Raw genomic sequence first — 20,047 nt, forward strand, 5'->3', positions numbered from 1 at the left:
CATAAAGGGTTGACTTGTGTTTCATGTGTAAAGCCCCGTACAACATCTGCATAACTAAGAGGCCTAGCAGTGGACAGTGGTGGGCATGCCGTTACAGTAACTTTTGCGTGATTTGGCTCAACCAGCAAAGAAATTGAATCTGGCGAATCTGGCCTGTTGTGGTCAAACAATTCCTCCAGACAAAATGTGGAATACTCAGTATCTGACAGTGTTGAGAGAGGTGACATTGGTCTACTTTGAGAGTACTCTAAGTAATAGTTGCAATGTTGATTCTTCATCGGGCCAAGTGGAATTCCAGGAGACAAAAAACACTGCTCAACTGATGCCACAGATTCTGGTGAGGATGCTCTAAAGTCTGCCAACCAGTCCTGCAGGAGAGAAAAGTCAAAATCGGAAGACACGGATTCCGGGGACAACGCCCTGCTACTAAATAACTTATGAAGCTCAAAGTCTGATAAAACTGACTGCGGAGACTCTGGCCTGGTCTCGTCAAACAGGCTTTCCAGACACAAATCAGTGCCCTCCCAGTCTGAAAGTGTAGACTCTGGTGTAAACGACCTTTGCCTTGACAATTCCACATCGGAACTGATATGGCAGGATCTGAACTGAGGAACAGGTGAGTCGGGAGAGAGGGGCCTTAGTTCAGTTTGAGACACCACTGAATCGGGGGACTGCGGTCTTAACTCGGTGGCGCAATGGTCTACGGGAAAGTGGGTGCACTCCTCATCTGACGACACTGAGGAGAGCCGAACAGGTCTCAACTCAGATGACTTCACGCCACATAAAGGGTTGACTTGTGTTTCATGTGTAAAGCCCCGTACAACATCTGCATAAGTAAGAGGCCTAGCAGTGGACAGTGGTGGGCTTGCCGTTACAGTAACTTTTGCGTGATTTGGCTCAACCAGCAAAGTAAGTGAATCTGGCGAATCTGGCCAATCTGGCCTGTTGTGGTCAAACAATTCCTCCAGACAAAATGTGGAATACTCAGTATCTGACAGTGTTGAGAGAGGTGACATTGGTCTACTTTGAGAGTACTCTAAGTAATAGTTGCAATGTTGATTCTTCATTGGGCCAAGTGGAATTCCAGGAGACAAAAAACACTGCTCAACTGATGCCACAGATTCTGGTGAGGATGCTCTAAAGTCTGCCAACCAGTCCTGCAGGAGAGAAAAGTCAAAATCGGAAGACACGGATTCCGGGGACAACGCCCTGCTACTAAATAACTTATGAAGCTCAAAGTCTGATAAAACTGACTGCGGAGACTCTGGCCTGGTCTCGTCAAACAGGCTTTCCAGACACAAATCAGTGCCCTCCCAGTCTGAAAGTGTAGACTCTGGTGTAAACGACCTTTGCCTTGACAATTCCACATCGGAACTGATATGGCAGGATCTGAACTGAGGAACAGGTGAGTCGGGAGAGAGGGGCCTAAGTTCAGTTTGAGACACCACTGAATCGGGGGACTGCGGTCTTAACTCGGTGGCGCAATGGTCTACGGGAAAGTGGGTGCACTCCTCATCTGACGACACTGAGGAGAGCCGAACAGGTCTCAACTCAGATGACTTCACGCCACATAAAGGGTTGACTTGTGTTTCATGTGTAAAGCCCCGTACAACATCTGCATAACTAAGAGGCCTAGCAGTGGACAGTGGTGGGCATGCCGTTACAGTAACTTTTGCGTGATTTGGCTCAACCAGCAAAGTAAGTGAATCTGGCGAATCTGGCCTGTTGTGGTCAAACAATTCCTCCAGAAAAAATGTGGAATACTCAGTATCTGACAGTGTTGAGAGAGGTGACATTGGTCTACTTTGAGAGTACTCTAAGTAATAGTTGCAATGTTGATTCTTCATTGGGCTAAGTGGAATTCCAGGAGACAAAAAACACTGCTCAACTGATGCCACAGATTCTGGTGAGGATGCTCTAAAGTCTGCCAACCAGTCCTGCAGGAGAGAAAAGTCAAAATCGGAAGACACGGATTCCGGGGACAACGCCCTGCTACTAAATAACTTATGAAGCTCAAAGTCTGATAAAACTGACTGCGGAGACTCTGGCCTGGTCTCGTCAAACAGGCTTTCCAGACACAAATCAGTGCCCTCCCAGTCTGAAAGTGTAGACTCTGGTGTAAACGACCTTTGCCTTGACAATTCCACATCGGAACTGATATGGCAGGATCTGAACTGAGGAACAGGTGAGTCGGGAGAGAGGGGCCTAAGTTCAGTTTGAGACACCACTGAATCGGGGGACTGCGGTCTTAACTCGGTGGAGCAATGGTCTACGGGAAAGTGGGTGCACTCCTCGTCTGATGACACAGAGGAGAGCCGAACAGGTCTCAACTCAGATGACTTCACGCCACATAAAGGGTTGACTTGTGTTTCATGTGTAAAGCCCCGTACAACATCTGCATAAGTAAGAGGCCTAGCAGTGGACAGTGGTGGGCTTGCCGTTACAGTAACTTTTGCGTGATTTGGCTCAACCAGCAAAGTAAGTGAATCTGGCGAATCTGGCCTGTTGTGGTCAAACAATTCCTCCAGACAAAATGTGGAATACTCAGTATCTGACAGTGTTGAGAGAGGTGACATTGGTCTACTTTGAGAGTACTCTAAGTAATAGTTGCAATGTTGATTCTTCATCGGGCCAAGTGGAATTCCAGGAGACAAAAAACACTGCTCAACTGACGCCACAGATTCTGGTGAGGATGCTCTAAAGTCTGCCAACCAGTCCTGCAGGAGAGAAAAGTCAAAATCGGAAGACACGGATTCCGGGGACAACGCCCTGCTACTAAATAACTTATGAAGCTCAAAGTCTGATAAAACTGACTGCGGAGACTCTGGCCTGGTCTCGTCAAACAGGCTTTCCAGACACAAATCAGTGCCCTCCCAGTCTGAAAGTGTAGACTCTGGTGTAAACGACCTTTGCCTTGACAATTCCACATCGGAACTGATATGGCAGGATCTGAACTGAGGAACAGGTGAGTCGGGAGAGAGGGGCCTAAGTTCAGTTTGAGACACCACTGAATCGGGGGACTGCGGTCTTAACTCGGTGGAGCAATGGTCTACGGGAAAGTGGGTGCACTTCTCATCTGACGACACTGAGGAGAGCCGAACAGGTCTCAACTCAGATGACTTCACGCCACATAAAGGGTTGACTTGTGTTTCATGTGTAAAGCCCCGTACAACATCTGCATAAGTAAGAGGCCTAGCAGTGGACAGTGGTGGGCTTGCCGTTACAGTAACTTTTGCGTGATTTGGCTCGACCAGCAAAGTAAGTGAATCTGGCGAATCTGGCCTGTTGTGGTCAAACAATTCCTCCAGACAAAATGTGGAATACTCAGTTGTCTTCATCTGGCCCGTTGGAATTCCAGGAGACAAACAACACTGCTCAACTGATGCCACAGAGTCTGGTGAGGATGCTCGAAATTCTGTCAGAAATTCTAATGTTCTTGTATCCTGTTTTGTTTTATTCAAACTGTTTTCAGCAAATAAATCATCATACAATGTCCTTGAAAACGTTTTTGATCTGTTGGATTGTGGTCTTAATGTGTCCTTGTCATCTTCAAATAACCTATAATTGCACTCAGCATTAGCAGTGTGAAAAAAGGACCTGGCTTTATTTGATGTTATTGTCATTTCATTTGGAAACTCCAAAATGTATTTTGGTCTTTCCACGAAGTTAAAGATAGTTGGTTTGGGTGATTGTAGTTCTCTGAATATGTGGCAGGTTTCAGGAGATTGTTTGTGATATTTGCAATATGAGCAAGAGTTTCTTTTATGTGATTCTTTCACCTCATCCAAATCTATTGAGTTGAGTTCCTTTTCTTCAGAGGTATTCTGTTTAATATTTGTTGAATCATTATTTGACTGACCAGGTGATGGTACGTTTTTATATGACTGTGGTTTCAATTTAGAAAACCAGTAATCAAGAAAAGATTGACTACTTTCCTCCCCTGCTTTGGTGGCTTCAGATGACAATGGCCTGACTTGAAATGACTCTTCTGTTTTATTTGAGCATCCTGAATCTTCACTATAGATACTTTTGGCATCTGAATGTGTAACATATGCTGCAGCTGAAACAGGAGTATCCTTGTACTCTGAAACTGACAAATACGGTGAGAGATAACCATTTGATGTGAGAGATTCCTGAGGAACAGGAGGATTGTCATTTGAAGTCACTAATTCTGTTGTGAAGCGCCTACCCTGACCCACTTCCTCACTGCAGACTGTACTGGAAGGAGCTGACATCAGTAGTGGTGAGGGCTGTTTTCCTCCTGAATACAGTAAGTAATAATCACAGTATTGACTCATAAGTTGAGCACGGACAGGTTCTGAAAGCAAGAGTTCAAGAAATGAAAAACTACACTGAGAAGTCTGAGATTCTGGTGTGGATGGTCGGCAATCCTTATCCGAGGATCCATATCCATTAATAGATGTAACTGAGTCAGGAACATCCTCAAGCAAAAATTCATCACATTCAATATTGGATGCCACAGGTGAGAATGTTCTGAATTCTGCCTTTATCTGTACACCTTCAGGTACAGGTTGATTATATTTAGGTACTTGAGAGTCAGCAGACAATGGACTATTCTTATTCCAAGGCTCAAGGGACTCAGAACAAAGGGAGTGTGAAATTACAGTCGTGGAAAAATCTTTCAAACTAAATAGTGGTTCACATTCATCTGTGTGTGACTGATGGGGGTGTAAATTATTTTCAGTGAAATTAATTATAACTTCTGGTGAACTACATGTATCAGACCTGGGAGACAGTGGTTGGCTGTTATCCAATATACTGGAAAAATCTTCAGATAAGACCATTTTTCTCTCCAGGGGAGAGTCTGGTGACATTGCCCTATAATCACCAATCGACATGCCAGATTCAGGGGCCGACAGTCTACGTATTGAGTCATTTAATACTGATGTCTCGGCTGAGAAGAGACTCCTTTCATTAGAAGATGAAAATGAGCCATACTGCTTCTCAGATACCAAAGAATCAGGGGTCAAAGGTCTGTACTCTGCAACAGTGAAAGGTAATGTCACATCTTGCTCAGGTGATTGTGGCGTAAGATTGGTGATAGGAAGGAAAAGGCTGGAAGAGGCAGAGTTCGGCTCTGAGATGTAGGACGTCTTTGCCCTGACTATGACGTGGTCACTGTCTGCACTAACAGAACAACAATTATGGTACCTATCAGTTGAGTCACAACCCATGTAAGCAGAGTCACTAGTTGTCAAACTGTGTGGCAACATGGTATTCCGTACCTTCATTTTGAATGGTTTCACCAAGCTGTACTTATTAGCTGTAGCAATAATGGGCTCAATTGACTGGACATCAACATTATCATCAATAAAGGGAATGTTTTCTGGATACCCATCATTGTATTCTTGAGGTTTTGTGTTCTGCTCCTTGCTCGACTTGAAGGGTTGGAAACTCATGTCCACACATGAAGTGTGTGGGATCTTGTCATGACCATACATCACTCTGAAGAATTGGGCTGTGACCTCATCACACTTCTGAGAGAGCCTGCTTATCTGAGCAACATCTGTGTCATCATCAGTCATGGTCAGAGCAGCTTGATTGTCCTCTGATGGCAATTCTAACAGGCTAGCGTCAGGCATTCTTTTGACAATGGTATTAGCTGTGTCTGTATCGCCAAAGTGTAGAGTATAGCTAAACTCATTAGAAAGCTCACTGAAGTCAGTCTCAGCCTGGTCTGCCTCTGATAGGCTCAGACTAAAGTCTCTGACAGATATAGATGATGGCAACTTCAGAAATTCAGGTGATTGCCCTTGCCCATCTTCACAACCGCACTGCTTCAATGACAAGGCGTGGCTGCAGTCATCTTTGACTTGGTATTGAGTGCCCCTTCGGAAAGGTCTGGCGAAATGAACACTGCAGAAACTTTTCTGTTCTTTCATTTTGGGGTCATAAGCCTGAGTTCCTTGGCTTCCCAATGTTGCTTCTTTTGAATTGGGAAGCGTACTTACTTGCTCATCTGAGTTGTCGTAACATGTAGGTTCCGGTGTAATTACATCCTCGGAGGTCCACAAGTTAGGGTTCAGTTCACTGTAACACAGAGAGAAGGCTAGGTCATGAATAATGAATGCAATAAATCAACTCCCTAGTCAAAAAAGACTAAAGGGCAGCACCCATAAACAATGAGTGTGAGGCAAACACCTGCACTCATTGTTTTCTATGTATCTCCTATGTACCTATGTACCTTATGTTCCTACCATCAGCAGGGTCAGCTGACCTCCAGAGAGGCAGTTTTTTTGATTACTTCTTTATGTATTTATGCCTAAATGACATGTCTGGTATAAGTCATGGGTGTCAGCTGAAGTGAGACAAATGACACAACGCCACATTAGACAGTCAATTGTGCTGCAGATTCAGAAATCAAGAATTTTGAAAGAATGACTTACTGCGGGATCTCAAGCTCCTCCAACAGGTCACCATGCATGCTTTCTGAGTGGGTATGTCCAACAGGCTCTGCCCAGGAAGGAATATCCAGAAGGGAAGCAACTGAGAGGTCCTCTTCAGAAACAGCAGGGGGTGGTCTGCGATCTGACTCCACCCTTCTTATGATTCTGGGGCTGTCTGTGTCCTCTTGCACTGAAGATAGGGCTACTGACACTGTAAAACACACACGTGATGAATAATAGTGCAAGAAGACATACAAATAGAGCCTAGTGTTGGACAGAATTGCTGAGTGTTTAGAGGTGCTGCTACCTTCACTGTGATCCAGTGTCTTCTCTATCTCTGCATAAGTTCTAGATGTTTGCTCTTGAACTGATTTGTTCATCTGGGTTTCAATAAGATGGACGATATCCATGCGGTTGATCTTGGTTAGCCTCTTAATCAGACAGTCCTCTGTGGAAGGATTTATCAACAAATCCAATCAAACAAAGAAATAATTTCAAAATTGGAATTGTAAAATTACACTAAATCTACAGAATGAGTATAGGTCTACTTAATATTCAAATGAATATTAACAGATACAAAAGCAAAGCTAAAATACATTAATTGAAGAGGGTGTGCTCACACAATTGCTCTGAGTGCATCAATGTGAAAAGCTAAGAGCTAACAGCTCCAGTATCTTCAGACAAATAAGGAATGTTTACAGGATTTAAAGTACCGCATTGACAAAAATGTAAATTGAAATCTATAAGACCAAATGGCATGTACCTGTGGCATGTTTACCTTCCCGCTCAACCCAGCGCTGCAGCAAGGCATGGCTCTGCTCTTGAAGTGAATTAGGATTCTCTGATCTCACTAATTGGATATCATCTTCACTGAATTCAAGTTCTCTTGCCAGCTCTGGGGTTTTAGATAACAAAACAAGGGATGAAAATGTGAAAAATCTTGAATCACATTTATGGTGCTTTGCTGCTAGAACGTGAATAGTCATACTATATATACATTTTCAGATAATACCCAAGTTCTGCTCACAAATATTTCAGTTATAATTCAAATAAATAAACTACATATTGCTTCTCCTTAACTTGTAATGAATTAAATATTTTGAAATTTAAATTTAAAACAGAAAATGATTACATTATTTAACAGCTTACCAGTCCAGCTGAAGCCAAGAAGATCTGCAATGATAGCTAATGTCTCCTCTTTCCTGTCAGCGTCATCCTGCCAATCCACTAAAAAATGCCGCCAAAGCCAAACATTAAAATTTAATATCACGGTCTCCAGTTCAAGGTGTAAATTATATCTCAAAGTAAAGTGTTTATCACATTGCAGGTACCAGCCATGTAAAATATTCTTGATAAGTGTAGATGTAAATTATTATTTCTTAAGGACTCTATGTTATGGGCTGTAATACTCTGAAATGAATCATGAATCTGTGATGCTGGCATGGATGATAACGTAAAGGTTGGACTCGTCACTCTGAGGAGGAGTTGCCTTCTTTACGGACTAAGACTATTTGGTCACAGTCAGCACATCAAATGTTTTAGTCATTAGTGTAAGCATGGCATTAATGTGCTGATTAAGCAATGTGCAAGCTAATATTAGTAATGCTGTATTAGTAATGCAGATACCAATACAGTTGTACAAGTGCATCAAAATTCTTAAAGCTACTAATTCTTTAACCAACATGGCCATTCAATCTTGAGACTGCATATACACAAACACATATGGAAAACTACATTACCAACACACACAAAAAAAAAATCACACACACAAATATGCGCACGCAAAATATGGACAAGACACAATGCAAGATGAAACAAGACAAACCACAGCACATGAAAACAACACAAAATGACTAATGGTGACATTACGTTCTGGGGAAGAGGAATAAGGGTCTTGCAGCCGAGAAGATACAGGAAAGCAAAAGCCCAAGTAGGTCTGGCCATACCTGGCGTACATTCTGGAGTTTGGTCATCGGTGATTCTCTGCATCTGAGTTTCAACCCTGTCATCCCAGGCAAGCCTTGATTCAAATACATCCTCTGTCCCAGAAGATGGCTGCACACCTGGCAATGGATTGCCATCAGAATCGGAACTGTTTGAGGCTGGGATGTCATATGTAAAGATAACAGAATCTGGACTCCTCTGACTAGCACTGCTTATATCATCCGTATCCAAAGAATACCTAACAGATGTTTCTGTAGTCTTTAAGACTTCTTTCCTTTGGGGAGAGGAGGAGGAGATCCTATGAGCTAGAGGTTTTTGTTGCATCATGACAGGAAGTTGGGAAGGAGAGAAGTTGGATTCATGAGAAGACTGACTACTCTCAGAATAACTCCTACTGGCTTTATTAGAGGCTTTACTTGTGTCGCTATCTGCCTCAGATCTCGTCCTGCGATCCAAGGTTGAGCTTTTTTCTGCTTTTCTTTGAACCTGATCGAGCTCAGATATCTGTGAATCTTTTGTGACTATGTTGGTTTTGAAATGGTGAACCTCTTTAATTGTGCTGCTTGGTTTGATTGCCAAAGGTGGGGGTGAATCCTGATGATATCCTGGGATGCCAGCCTGTGCAGCTGAAAGGGACATCTCTATGACTGAGCACTGATCTTCTTCATCTTCCTCCTCCTCCTCCTCCTCCTCCTCATCATCATCATGAGAGGAATCTGAGGAATCGTGGCTCTGCTCTGAGTACACTGAATGGCTAAGTGTGGATGTGTCTGATTGAAGGTCAGCTATAGTAGAGTCTAGATAGTTTAGACCAAGACTCTCAAGGCTTTTGATCTCACCTTGAACATTGGTTAGTCTTTCCAAAGCATTGGGGGAACCAAGCTGAGTCTCGGTTGAGCTGCCAAGATCAGCTTTAGAGAGTGGCTTTTCTCTCTCTGACTTGTCACTTGAAGGTTTGATGAGAGTTCTGGGTTTGGGAGTGGGAATTTTGTAAGTGGCACCCAGAGTGAGTGATGATTTGGGGATCTCTTGATGGGTTGTGTCTGTGATAGAATCACTATCCTCTGAAGTTGAAGACTTTCTTAGTGTCTGATCTTCCTCAGCCTCTTCTGGTGCAGCTTCATCTACTGGGTGTTCCCCTACATGAAAAAGAGCATGCCCTTCCTCTTCTTCATCAGTGCTTCTTCTTGTCATATCAATAGCTCCCCCTCTGGTCATTTCAAATAACTTCCCCTCTTGAAACTGAAATGGGTCAGGGGTTCCCTCATTACCTGGAGTTCGAACAGGTGTTTTTCTGCCCTCTGCAGGACAAAGATTCATCTGTTTCTCAGCCTCAACTTGTGCATTGAAGCCTACATCACTGTCACCCTCACACCCTGGAATGACATATTCTACTTCTTTAGTAGACACCATAGCCTGAGGTCTGCTGGCAGAAACAGAACCATCTGTCAGTGGTAACTGAACTTCATCAACATCTGAATGGTGCTCATCTGTCACAAAGCTATAAAAATGTGTGTCACTGACTGAGGAATGGTCACCTTCTACAGCGCCTTTGTGTATTTGAGCTTCTCTTTCTCCGAACAGGTCCTCACTTTCTGTATCAGGTTCCTCTCTTTGAGTTGCAGCTGAATCAACTGATTCAGCAGTTTTTAGTTGTGACTGAATTTCTTCTTTCTTTGTAACACTCAAACTACTATCTGTTGTCTCAGTAAGTGTGTGAATGTCTTCTGTCACACATTTTTCTGAAATTTTCTGTAGTGAATCTTGTGACAGAGACTGTATACCTGGGCCAAATTTTAGATCTAGCTCATTGTCTGTGTGATCACCTGTCTCAAAAGGTGTATCTCTCTTCATTTTAGCCTCCTGTTCCATCTCCTCAAATGTTTTGATCTTTGGAGCCATTTTGAACATCTCCTCTTCTGGGGTGAATTGTTTGTTAGTGGTATCATCCCCACTATCATCTGTGTCAAGAGAGTCTTGCCTTATGAGCATGTGAAGATTCTCACTGTCACAAATTTTGGGGTTGGAGGACATGTTTCCATCACTTACTCTCATTGCTGAGTTGGAATGTTTGTCTTCCTTAGTTTCACTTTCCATTTGGACATTCTCACCATTGTTTCCTTGCACATCATGCTCACTTTCATCACTGTAAATATTTTTGTCATATGCAAAGCATGCTTTGAGCTGGGAAGTGTAATCCTCATACACAGCTGGCTTCGTGGGCATCTTAAGCTCTGAGTCCTTCGATTTTGTGGGACTTCCCTCAAGAGAGTCTGGACAAGGGGATTCTCTGTTAGGGCTTGGCTCAATTGAATCAGGGGATTTTTTTGAAGATTTATCCTCCATGAGAGGACTGGCCTCAAGTGAATCTCGATATGGCTCTTTAGCTGGGTCTTCAAAGACCACAGTGTTTAGGTTCTCCAAATCAGCTGGTCGTTGTGGTGTGCTAGAAATACTCGGTAGTTGCAGAAAAGTGTGTGTTTTGAGAACTGAATGAGTAGCATCTACACCGAAATCTTTCTGGTCATTGTTACCTTCATCATTTGTTATATATGATGTTGTAATGTCCACCATCCTTTCACTAGAGCCTTTAGAATGTGACACTGCACTTGGTGACATTTTAGCCTCACCCTCCTCAGATGAGGAACTCTTGGGATCTTCATCTTCATGGGAACTTGTCTGCCACCCACTTTCAAAAATGTCCTTTTTATTAATGTCCACAACGTCTACATTTGTACCCTCTGGTGACATCATCTCCTGTTCAGGGCAGAATGTAGGAGTTTCTCTTTTGTTGTCTTTTGTTAACATTATTTGTTTGCAGCTCTCATGGACTACATCCTCTTCTGGATAGCATTGTATTGCCACTGGCTTTTCCTTAAGATACTGATCCAAGTCACTACTGAGAAGTGTCAACATCCCTGACATATCCTTCTCTGTTGTAGACTGTTCATGGTGTGTCTTTCTCTGCATACAAACTTCTTGGAATGGTGTCTCCAAAACAGAACTTGGTGTCAGTTTTTTCACTTCAACGGCATCAGTCTGCAGGTCTTCATTTGCCTCTCCACCTATCTTATCCTCCAAATCATTACTTGTCAGTATAATTTGTTTGCAGCTCTCATGGACTACATCCTCTTCTGGGTGGCATTGTATTGTCCCTGGCTTTTCCTTGAGATATTGATCCAAGTCACTACTGAGAAGTGTCAGCATCCCTGACATATCTTTCTCAGTTGTAGACTGTTCATGGTGTGTCTTTCTCTGGATTAAAACCTCTTGGAATGGTGTCTCCAGAACAGAACTTGGTGTCAGTTCTTTCACTTCAACGGCATCAGTCTGCAGGTCTTCATTTGCCTCTACACCTATCTTATCCTCCAAATCATTACTTGTCAGTATAATTTGTTTGCAGCTCTCATGGACTACATCCTCTTCTGGGTGGCATTGTATTGTCACTGGCTTTTCCTTGAGATATTGATCCAAGTCACTACTGAGAAGTGTCAGCATCCCTGACATATCCTTCTCAGTTGTAGACTGTTCATGGTGTGTCTTTCTCTGGATACAAACTTCTTGGAATGGTGTCTCCAAAACAGAACTTGGTGTCAGTTCTTTCACTTCAACGGCATCAGTCTGCAGGTCTTCATTTGCCTCTCCACCTATCTTATCCTCCAAATCATTACCTGTCAGTATAATTTGTTTGCAGCTCTCATAGACCACATCATCACCTGGGTGGTATTGTATTGCCACTGGCTTTTCCTTGAGATACTGATCCAAGTCACTGCTGAGAAGTGTCAACATCCCTGACATATTCTTGTCAGTTGTAGACTGTTCATGGTGTGTCCTTCTCTGGATACAAACTTCTTGGAACGGTGTCTCCAAAACAGAACTTGGAGACAGTTCCTTCACTTCAACCATACCTGTCTCTCCACCTATCTTATCCTCTCCACTTATCCTATCCTCCAAATCATTACTTGTCAGTATAATTTGTTTGCAGCTCTCATGGACTACATCCTCTTCTGGGTGGCATTGTATTGTCACTGGCTTTTCCTTGAGATATTGATCCAAGTCACTACTGAGAAGTGTCAGCATCCCTGACATATCCTTCTCAGTTGTAGACTGTTCATGGTGTGTCTTTCTCTGGATACAAACTTCTTGGAATGGTGTCTCCAGAACAGAACTTGGTGTCAGTTCTTTCACTTCAACGGAATCAGTCTGCAGGTCTTCATTTGCCTGTCCACCTAACTTATCCTCCAAATCATTACTTGTCAGTATAATTTGTTTGCAGCTCTCATGGACCACATCATCACCTGGGTGGTATTGTATTGCCACTGGCTTTTCCTTGAGATACTGATCCAAGTCACTACTGAGAAGTGTCAACATCCCTGACATATTCTTGTCAGTTGTAGACTGGCCATGGTGTGTCTTTCTCTGGATACAAACTTCTTGGAACGGTGTCTCCAAAACAGAACTTTGTGTCAGTTCTTTCACTTCAACTATATCTACCTGAGGGTGTTCATGTGTCTCTCCATCTGTCTTATCCTCCAAATTAGTATTAGCTATTATTTGTGTTTTTTCCCATCTTGTTACCATTTGATCGTCACTAGAGGATTTTCGGAGAGTCATTTCTTCAAATTTCTCCTGGATAACATCCTCTTCTGAGGGCCTACTTTTCACTGGCCTGTCCTTGAGATACTGGTCCAAGTCACTGTTCAGCAGTGATAGCATGCCTGACATCTCCTTTGCTCTTGTAGGCAGTTGATGTGAAGCCTTTTTCTCTACCCACTCTTCCTTCGTTGGGAGTTCTTCAATCAAGGTTGACTGGGTTTCTTTGAATTCACATATTACTTCTTTACTTCCCCTTGTGACTTCATGTTTCAATCTAGCACCATCTGTTTCTTGTGCTGTGTCATCTGCTATCACTCCTTTATTTTCATCAGAGAAAGATGGTAAAAATTCAGATTTCTTCTGCACATTATGCTCTTCTTTTGGTTGATCAGCCACAGGCCTAGCCTCTAGATACTGATCAAAGTCATCGCTCATGACTGAAAACATCCCTGACAAATCTTTTGCTTGTTTGGATGATTTGGTTTCTTTGGATTCACTCTTCAATTCTTCAGCTCCCCTTGTGATTGATTGCTCCATTGTTGCACGACCCATTTCTTGTGTTGTTCCTTCCATTAAAGCTCCTTTATTTTCACCTGTGACAACTGTGAGAATTTCTTTATCTTTGTCCTTTGTCAACATGATTTGTTCAAATTTCTCCTGTACAATATCCTTTTCTGATGGCTGGCTTGTCACAGTCCTAACTTGTAGATACTGATCCAAGTCACTGCTCATTAAGGACAACATCCCTGACATATCTTTTACTGTGGTGGGTGCCTGGCCAGATGTTTTCTCCCTAATGTGGACTACTTTAAGTTCTGGCTCCTCCATTCGGACATCTGGTTCTTCAGTGTCTTCAGTTTGTTTAAAAAGTATTTTGCTTCCATGAGTAGCTGTTTTATTGTCAAGATTGTTCTCTTCCTGTGAAGGTATGATGTGCTCTTCTTCTGTTCTAGCAGAATAAGTAAGCATTTCACTGGTCATTTGATGGGTCAGTGAAAGTCCCTCAAAATTCTCACTCTCCCCTGAGCTGGAATGAGGAGTCTTAATATCAGCACTAGTGTCTGAGGATTCAGCCATGCCTTCATGCTTGGGACTCTCAGGACTTAGATCATCTTTCATTTGATTCTCGATAAGAAAAACACCTTTCCCAAAATGAGCTTTCATACACGGACTCAAAATGGATACTGGATTTGTATCAGAATCATCACTAAGGGTCTCCTCCTCAGTTGCCTTTAACTGATAGCTCTCATCTGCAGCTGTTGATGTTTGCTTGAACAGCTGATACTCAGGACTTTCTTCCAGCTCAGCCTTTATGTCAGCAGTGAAGTCCTCAGAAGGTCTGCGATCAGGGCTGATCTGCATGTCTTCCGATAAACTCCTACCAGCGCTTATGACTGGTTCTTCTTCTATTTGCATCCCGCCTAGGCTCTTCTCTGTGAACTTTGGCTCCTCCCTCTGAGGGCTAACACTTCCATCATCAAACTTATATGCATTTATTGCTGTCTCTCCAAAATAAGAGATGTCTGAAATTAGTTGTGATTCCTCAGAGGCTTCTACTTTTAAGTTCACAGTTTGATATTTTGGCTCCTGTATAGGACTGTGTTCAGAAGAGGCCACTGTTTTGGGTTCACACAGCCCACTTTCACTGTTCTGCCCAGCCTGGAATTTCTTCATCAGTTCCTTCACAGACACAGTTTCTTTCCCTGGCCACTCTGGTGTCTCTCTCTGTGGGATAACCCTTCCATCATCACACTGAACTGTATCAGCAAACTTTACTGTCTTTCCAAACGGAGCACCATCTGAAGTCAAGTGCAGTTCCTCAGAGTTATCTCTTACTGGTTGATCCTTTAAGTCTGTCATGCCATATATGTTGACATCTGTCTGTTCTTGAGCTTGATATTGTGATTTTGCCTCTTGTGAAGGACTTTGTTCAACTGTCTGCATCTCTTCAGAATCTCCCATTTTAGGTATCAATCCTGTTTTAGTGTTTGGGGTCTCTTGCCCAGTCTGGAATGTTTTCATCAGCTCCTTCACAGGCATAGACTCCTTCTCTGACAACTCTGGTGTCTCTTTCTGTTGGACAACCCTTCCACTGTCAGTTTGAACTGTATCAGCAACTTTTACTGGCTTTCCAAAATAAGCACTATCTGACATTAACCGTGAATCCTCAGACTTGTCTCTACGTAAGCTTAATAATTCGTCCTCTAAATCTGTTTCGTCACATTTCTTGACATCATTCTGTTGATAGCTCTGAGTTTGAAATTGTGATTGTGGCTCCTGCACAGGACTTCGATCAGGTGTCTGTATCTTTCTAGAATCAGTTGATTCAGATATCAGTGTCGAAATACAAGAAGAAGGCGCTGCTTCCTGTTCAAAAAGCTCTACTTTAGTTTTTGATGGTTCTTGCCCAGTCTGGAATGTTTTCATCAACTCTTTCACAGACACAGTCTCCTTCTCTGACAACTCTGGTGTCTCTTTCTGTGGGATAACTCTTGCATCGTCACAATGAACTGTATCAACAGATTTTACTGCCTTTCCAAAATAAGCACTATCTGACCCCACCTGTGATTCCTCAGAGTCTTTGATCAAACTTGGTTCATCCTTTAAGTTTGTTTGGTCACGTTTGTTGACATCACTATGCTGAGAGGAAATTGTGGGGCTTTGACTCTGAATCTGGGATTCTGGCTCCTGTGTAGGACTTTGTTCTCTCTGTATCTCCTTAGAATCTCCTGATTGAGATATCAATGCTGAATTACAAGAAGCCATGGCTTTGTGCTCAAAAAGCCCTGATTTACTTTTTGAAGGGTCTTGTCCAGTTTGGAATGCTTTCATGAGCTCTTTAACAGACATAGTCTCCTCTAATCTCTCTGTCTGAGATTTGGGAGACTTGGGGAGTCTGGGAAGTTCTGGCATGTCTGCCTCCAACTTCTTTGTGGTGATAGAAGATTTTGCCTCATGTATTAGAACTTGAGTGGTTTTTTGCACCTCATCCTCTTTGACTTTGTTCTGTAAAGCTTTAACTCTTTCTTTTATAGATCCTATAGATGTTTCAACAACAACAGGAGAAGCTGGGGGATCCATAACTGGGGTGGGTACAAGGCCACTCTCCTTAAGAACTGCATCACCATCTAATGACTCCTCAGAACTCATCCTTTCCAGCTCTCCCTCAGAGCTACTACATCCAGAACGCTCTCTGTCTCTAAGCTTCTTCCTAATAGGTTTCTTGATATCTGGAGGACGCCGTTTGCCATCACGCTTTACAACAACCTGTTCTAATCTATCTTGGAGAAGGTCTTCTTGAGAACCACTCGTCACTACAGGTGTCTGTTCAAAGTATTTTTCCATGTCCATAGATCTACTTGAAGTCATCCTCTTGACGCAAATCTCCTGGATGACTGGTTCTTCAACTTTAGTCTCACAGATTGAACCCCATTTCTCTTTTTTATCATCCCCTTGTTGTACTTCCTGTCTGCGGTTGTTTGTTGCACCTCTTTGAGTCTCTCCAACCTTTTCCAATCCATCTTTGAACTGTTCTACTATAGCCAAATGCTCTTTGTCTGCCAGCCCTCTAGCTCTGGCTCCCTCTTCATTCATTTGCTCTACAGTCAGAATGGTATACATTTTGATGTCCGACATGTCTGAGAGAAGGTCCGGGCTTGCAAGGGTTGCAGGGTCAAGAGGTTGGTTAGTTCTCAGAGAGAATGTCTCAGTTGATTCAGATTCATCATCTTCAATTTAAAAAATCATAACCAAAAAGGGTAAAGAACATAAGGGACAAATGAAGTGGGAAAGAGAGACATCAGAAAACCGTGATCAAGACAATGCCATCAAAAATCCATCTTCAGTTCACAGAGTAAGAAGAAGACTGACAGGGGATAACGGAGTCTTGAAAAGAAGACCAAAAAGGAGATAAAAAAGTGATCCAGAAGAATTTGGAGGGGAGCAGAGCAGCAACAGCATAAGCAAAGCCAGGAGGAATAACAAAGCAGGTAGGATATGGACAAGAGCAGTGTTAATCCAATTTGTTTGACTACAGACACACAAACAGAGAAATTTACATATGGAACAAAGGAACAGGACGGCAAGATAACAGACAAACAGAACTTCTCAAGATTGTTGCTGACATGGAGAGTCATGTCTGCTGACAAAATAAAGTTTTAAAACAAAGAAAATATAATAAACTTTGAATACAAAAATTAACTGAGTTTTTTGTTGTTTTTAAGAGGTGTAAAATAATGAATGTGAAGTAATCAGGTCATTGTTTCTGGACATTTTGGTTTTAAAGTTTTGTAAATTACTCACTACCTTCACTTAACAATGTAAAATGCTTCTTTTTTAATTTACAAAAACAAGCAAATTTTTAGATTAGATGCAATTTCTGTGGTATCGAATATCTTTACAGATTACATTTTGTTAGTTTATAGTTCATTTACTCTGTTTTGTGACCTTTTAGCTTTATATTTCACATACACAAAAGAAGCAGTGTTGTAAAATAATGTAATTTTGTGAATAATTAATGACTAGTGCAACTCAGTGAATGAATAAAAGCAACTTAAGAAAGTTGATAAATGAGAAAGGAATATATGAAGTAAATACTTAAGATAAAGATAGCAGTGGCCAAAATCACACAAAATGAATGACGAGAATAAAATAAACCAGCAATAAATCTACACACAAAAACAACACAATGGTGTTTTGTTTACAAAGAATAAGGTCACAGCAGTTGCAGGAAATTAAAATGTTAAGGGTGGGAGAAAGTCAGTGGGGTTTGGAGTGAGGGGAATGTAGAGTACATCAGCCATAGCATAGCTGCCAGTAACAAACATATGACTATACACAGTGTTAGCAGAGCAAAATAACAGAGGGGGGTTAATCCAAATGGGAAGTCAATCAGTACATCAATCAGTGCATCTCTTGGCACATTGAGATTTTCATATTTCTACACACTTTATGACCACTAATTTTTATGTCTTATGTCCAATTTATGACTGTGATCTACTGTAATAAGAACTATATAATATATAATTTCATAAAATTATTTACTGGTACCCTCAGTACTAATACTGACCACTGAAAATGTAAAATGTCTCAAATGAATGAACCTATATTATGCAATCAAGTCATTTGATATATTTCTTAAAAATTCATTTAAAAATTCTAAACAGAATTATAAAAGCAGTTAAAAACTCTAATTTTACAAATATTGCAAAACAACAGAGTTCAGCTTACATTTCTTGTCACTCTTCTCACTCTGTAGAAAGAAGATCCAAAAGGTAAAGTTAGCTGCAACCTAATTATAACATTGTTTCTTTGTTGTATAAGTGTATGAAGTAAACTTTATTTACCTCATCATCTGCATCTTGGTCTGAATCAGACTCCTAAAGAAAAGAGTGCAACAGATGGAATGCAAACAATACAGTTACTGTAATTAAAAAAAAAAATGGTTATAATACGTACACAAACTAAACTGTATTCACACTAACCTTTGAGTATGCTGGGAGGGTAATGTTGAGGTTGCAGATAGCATTGTGGTTAAGACTACGGTACGTCCGTGGTTCCTTTGTGAACGACAGGCGACCACATGGCTCCTGCGCTGTGTCTCTAATCTGTACACAATTACATATATTGGATTTCTGAACCTCAGAGTAAATCAGTAGTACACTTAGTACCCATGTGTAGACATACTTTGATGAAGAGGGCCAGTCTGTTCTCTTTGAAGGCAAAGAAGCTGAACACATGGTGCTGTCCGCTCTTGGTAAGAGGCACCAGGTTTCCAAAGCAGTCAGCAAATATGGGTTTTCCTTCCAGCACCTGTGTGTGGATTGACAGCTGTTTTCATGATTCAAACAAAACATTACGGTCTATTTCTTTTTTGGTCTGTAGATTTTTAAGGACATGAGCTGTACAAATTAGAACCAGTTGGCTGGCCATGTTAACCTTAACCTGAGTTTACTTTCCATCAGACTTTCTTCACAATCTTCTTCTAAATTCCCCTCGCTTCTCTTCTCGCCCCTTTCAGATGATCACCTTTTCTCACATTTCCCTATTCTCATGTAAACCCCACCATCACACTGCACCTCGACATCTCGGCTGCGGGCAACTTCAGTGAAGTTCTCCTGCTGCTCCAGGGTTTTGTCCATCTTGTCGTCTGTCATGCAGAAACAGCGCAGGCGGGCCTCAATGGGGTCCAGTGTCTTGGCAAAAATTACAAACTTTGCCATGTATGGAACACAGATGATCTCTCTGTACAGCTGAGAGGCAAAACTAACAGACTCCTGGATCTGTCTGCAGTCTATCAGCCAGAACCTAGGAGTATGAATAAGACTTTCAGGCAGTAACAGATTGATGTTACCAGATAGTTTCACAGTATGCTAGGTACTCATGGTATGATTTTAAATCCCCTAAATGAAAAAAAAGAATACTGCAATGTGTTCAACTTCCAAGTGTAAGACACATGACTCCACATTTAAAATCTACGAAGGATTTACCTTGCCGACACATTTGTGGTGAAGGAAACACACTGGTTAACAAAGGTGAGAGGTGTGGAGCCGGTGATGTCCTCCCATTGGGCTGGAGTGGTTCCACCTGAAACACAGAAACGTGTTACCAAACTTGTCACTAACTGGTTTGCATTCATAGAAAGAAAAAATTATGACAGGATTTCTCTTTGCTTTCCAAGCACAATGACACAAACCAAACCAAGAGGCATATGACATTACATTACATTATATGACATTGCATTACAGAAGAAATATTTTCTATTTTTATTTTGACTGATATTAAATAGCCAGTGGTAGCTACATATTAGACTGTGATGCTTTTGTTTTTATATCGTTCGCTGATCTGATGATTGATTATTCCTCATACTTACCTGTAATACTGCAGAGCAAACGTAAAGTGGGGGTCTCCCCACTGTATACTCCACTTGGCCCGTCACTGTTGGGGCTCTTGGGAATAGGGATTGTCATGGTGATTGGTTTGTGGAACTTCCTCCTTCTTGGTTCTAATGTGACAATTGAGCTGAATGTGGCTTTGTTACCAAGAACCTTTCTCACCAGCTCCACATCAATGGGTTGAGCCTAAAACAAGGTACAAAAACC

General features: G+C 41.9%; 1 protein-coding gene across 1 annotated transcript in view; it reads right to left on the reverse strand.

Annotated features, from left to right (window-relative positions):
- Positions 1–20,047, reverse strand: part of ank2a (ankyrin 2a, neuronal) — a 72,585-nt gene that overhangs the window by 14,693 nt on the left and 37,845 nt on the right. Inside the window, exons 34-47 of the mRNA XM_041035228.1 lie at positions 19,819–20,026; positions 19,436–19,532; positions 19,025–19,253; positions 18,633–18,758; positions 18,431–18,553; positions 18,293–18,325; positions 18,177–18,198; positions 16,436–16,675; positions 8,354–16,348; positions 7,557–7,634; positions 7,171–7,302; positions 6,715–6,855; positions 6,408–6,618; positions 5,973–6,051 (exon numbers count right to left, since the gene is read on the reverse strand). Of these exons, the coding sequence (XP_040891162.1) occupies positions 5,973–6,051; positions 6,408–6,618; positions 6,715–6,855; positions 7,171–7,302; positions 7,557–7,634; positions 8,354–16,348; positions 16,436–16,675; positions 18,177–18,198; positions 18,293–18,325; positions 18,431–18,553; positions 18,633–18,758; positions 19,025–19,253; positions 19,436–19,532; positions 19,819–20,026 (9,714 nt within the window). The remainder of the gene's footprint in view (positions 1–5,972; positions 6,052–6,407; positions 6,619–6,714; positions 6,856–7,170; positions 7,303–7,556; positions 7,635–8,353; positions 16,349–16,435; positions 16,676–18,176; positions 18,199–18,292; positions 18,326–18,430; positions 18,554–18,632; positions 18,759–19,024; positions 19,254–19,435; positions 19,533–19,818; positions 20,027–20,047) is intronic.

This window comes from Toxotes jaculatrix, chromosome 4 (assembly GCF_017976425.1).
Source record: "Toxotes jaculatrix isolate fToxJac2 chromosome 4, fToxJac2.pri, whole genome shotgun sequence".
NCBI lineage: Eukaryota > Metazoa > Chordata > Actinopteri > Toxotidae > Toxotes > Toxotes jaculatrix.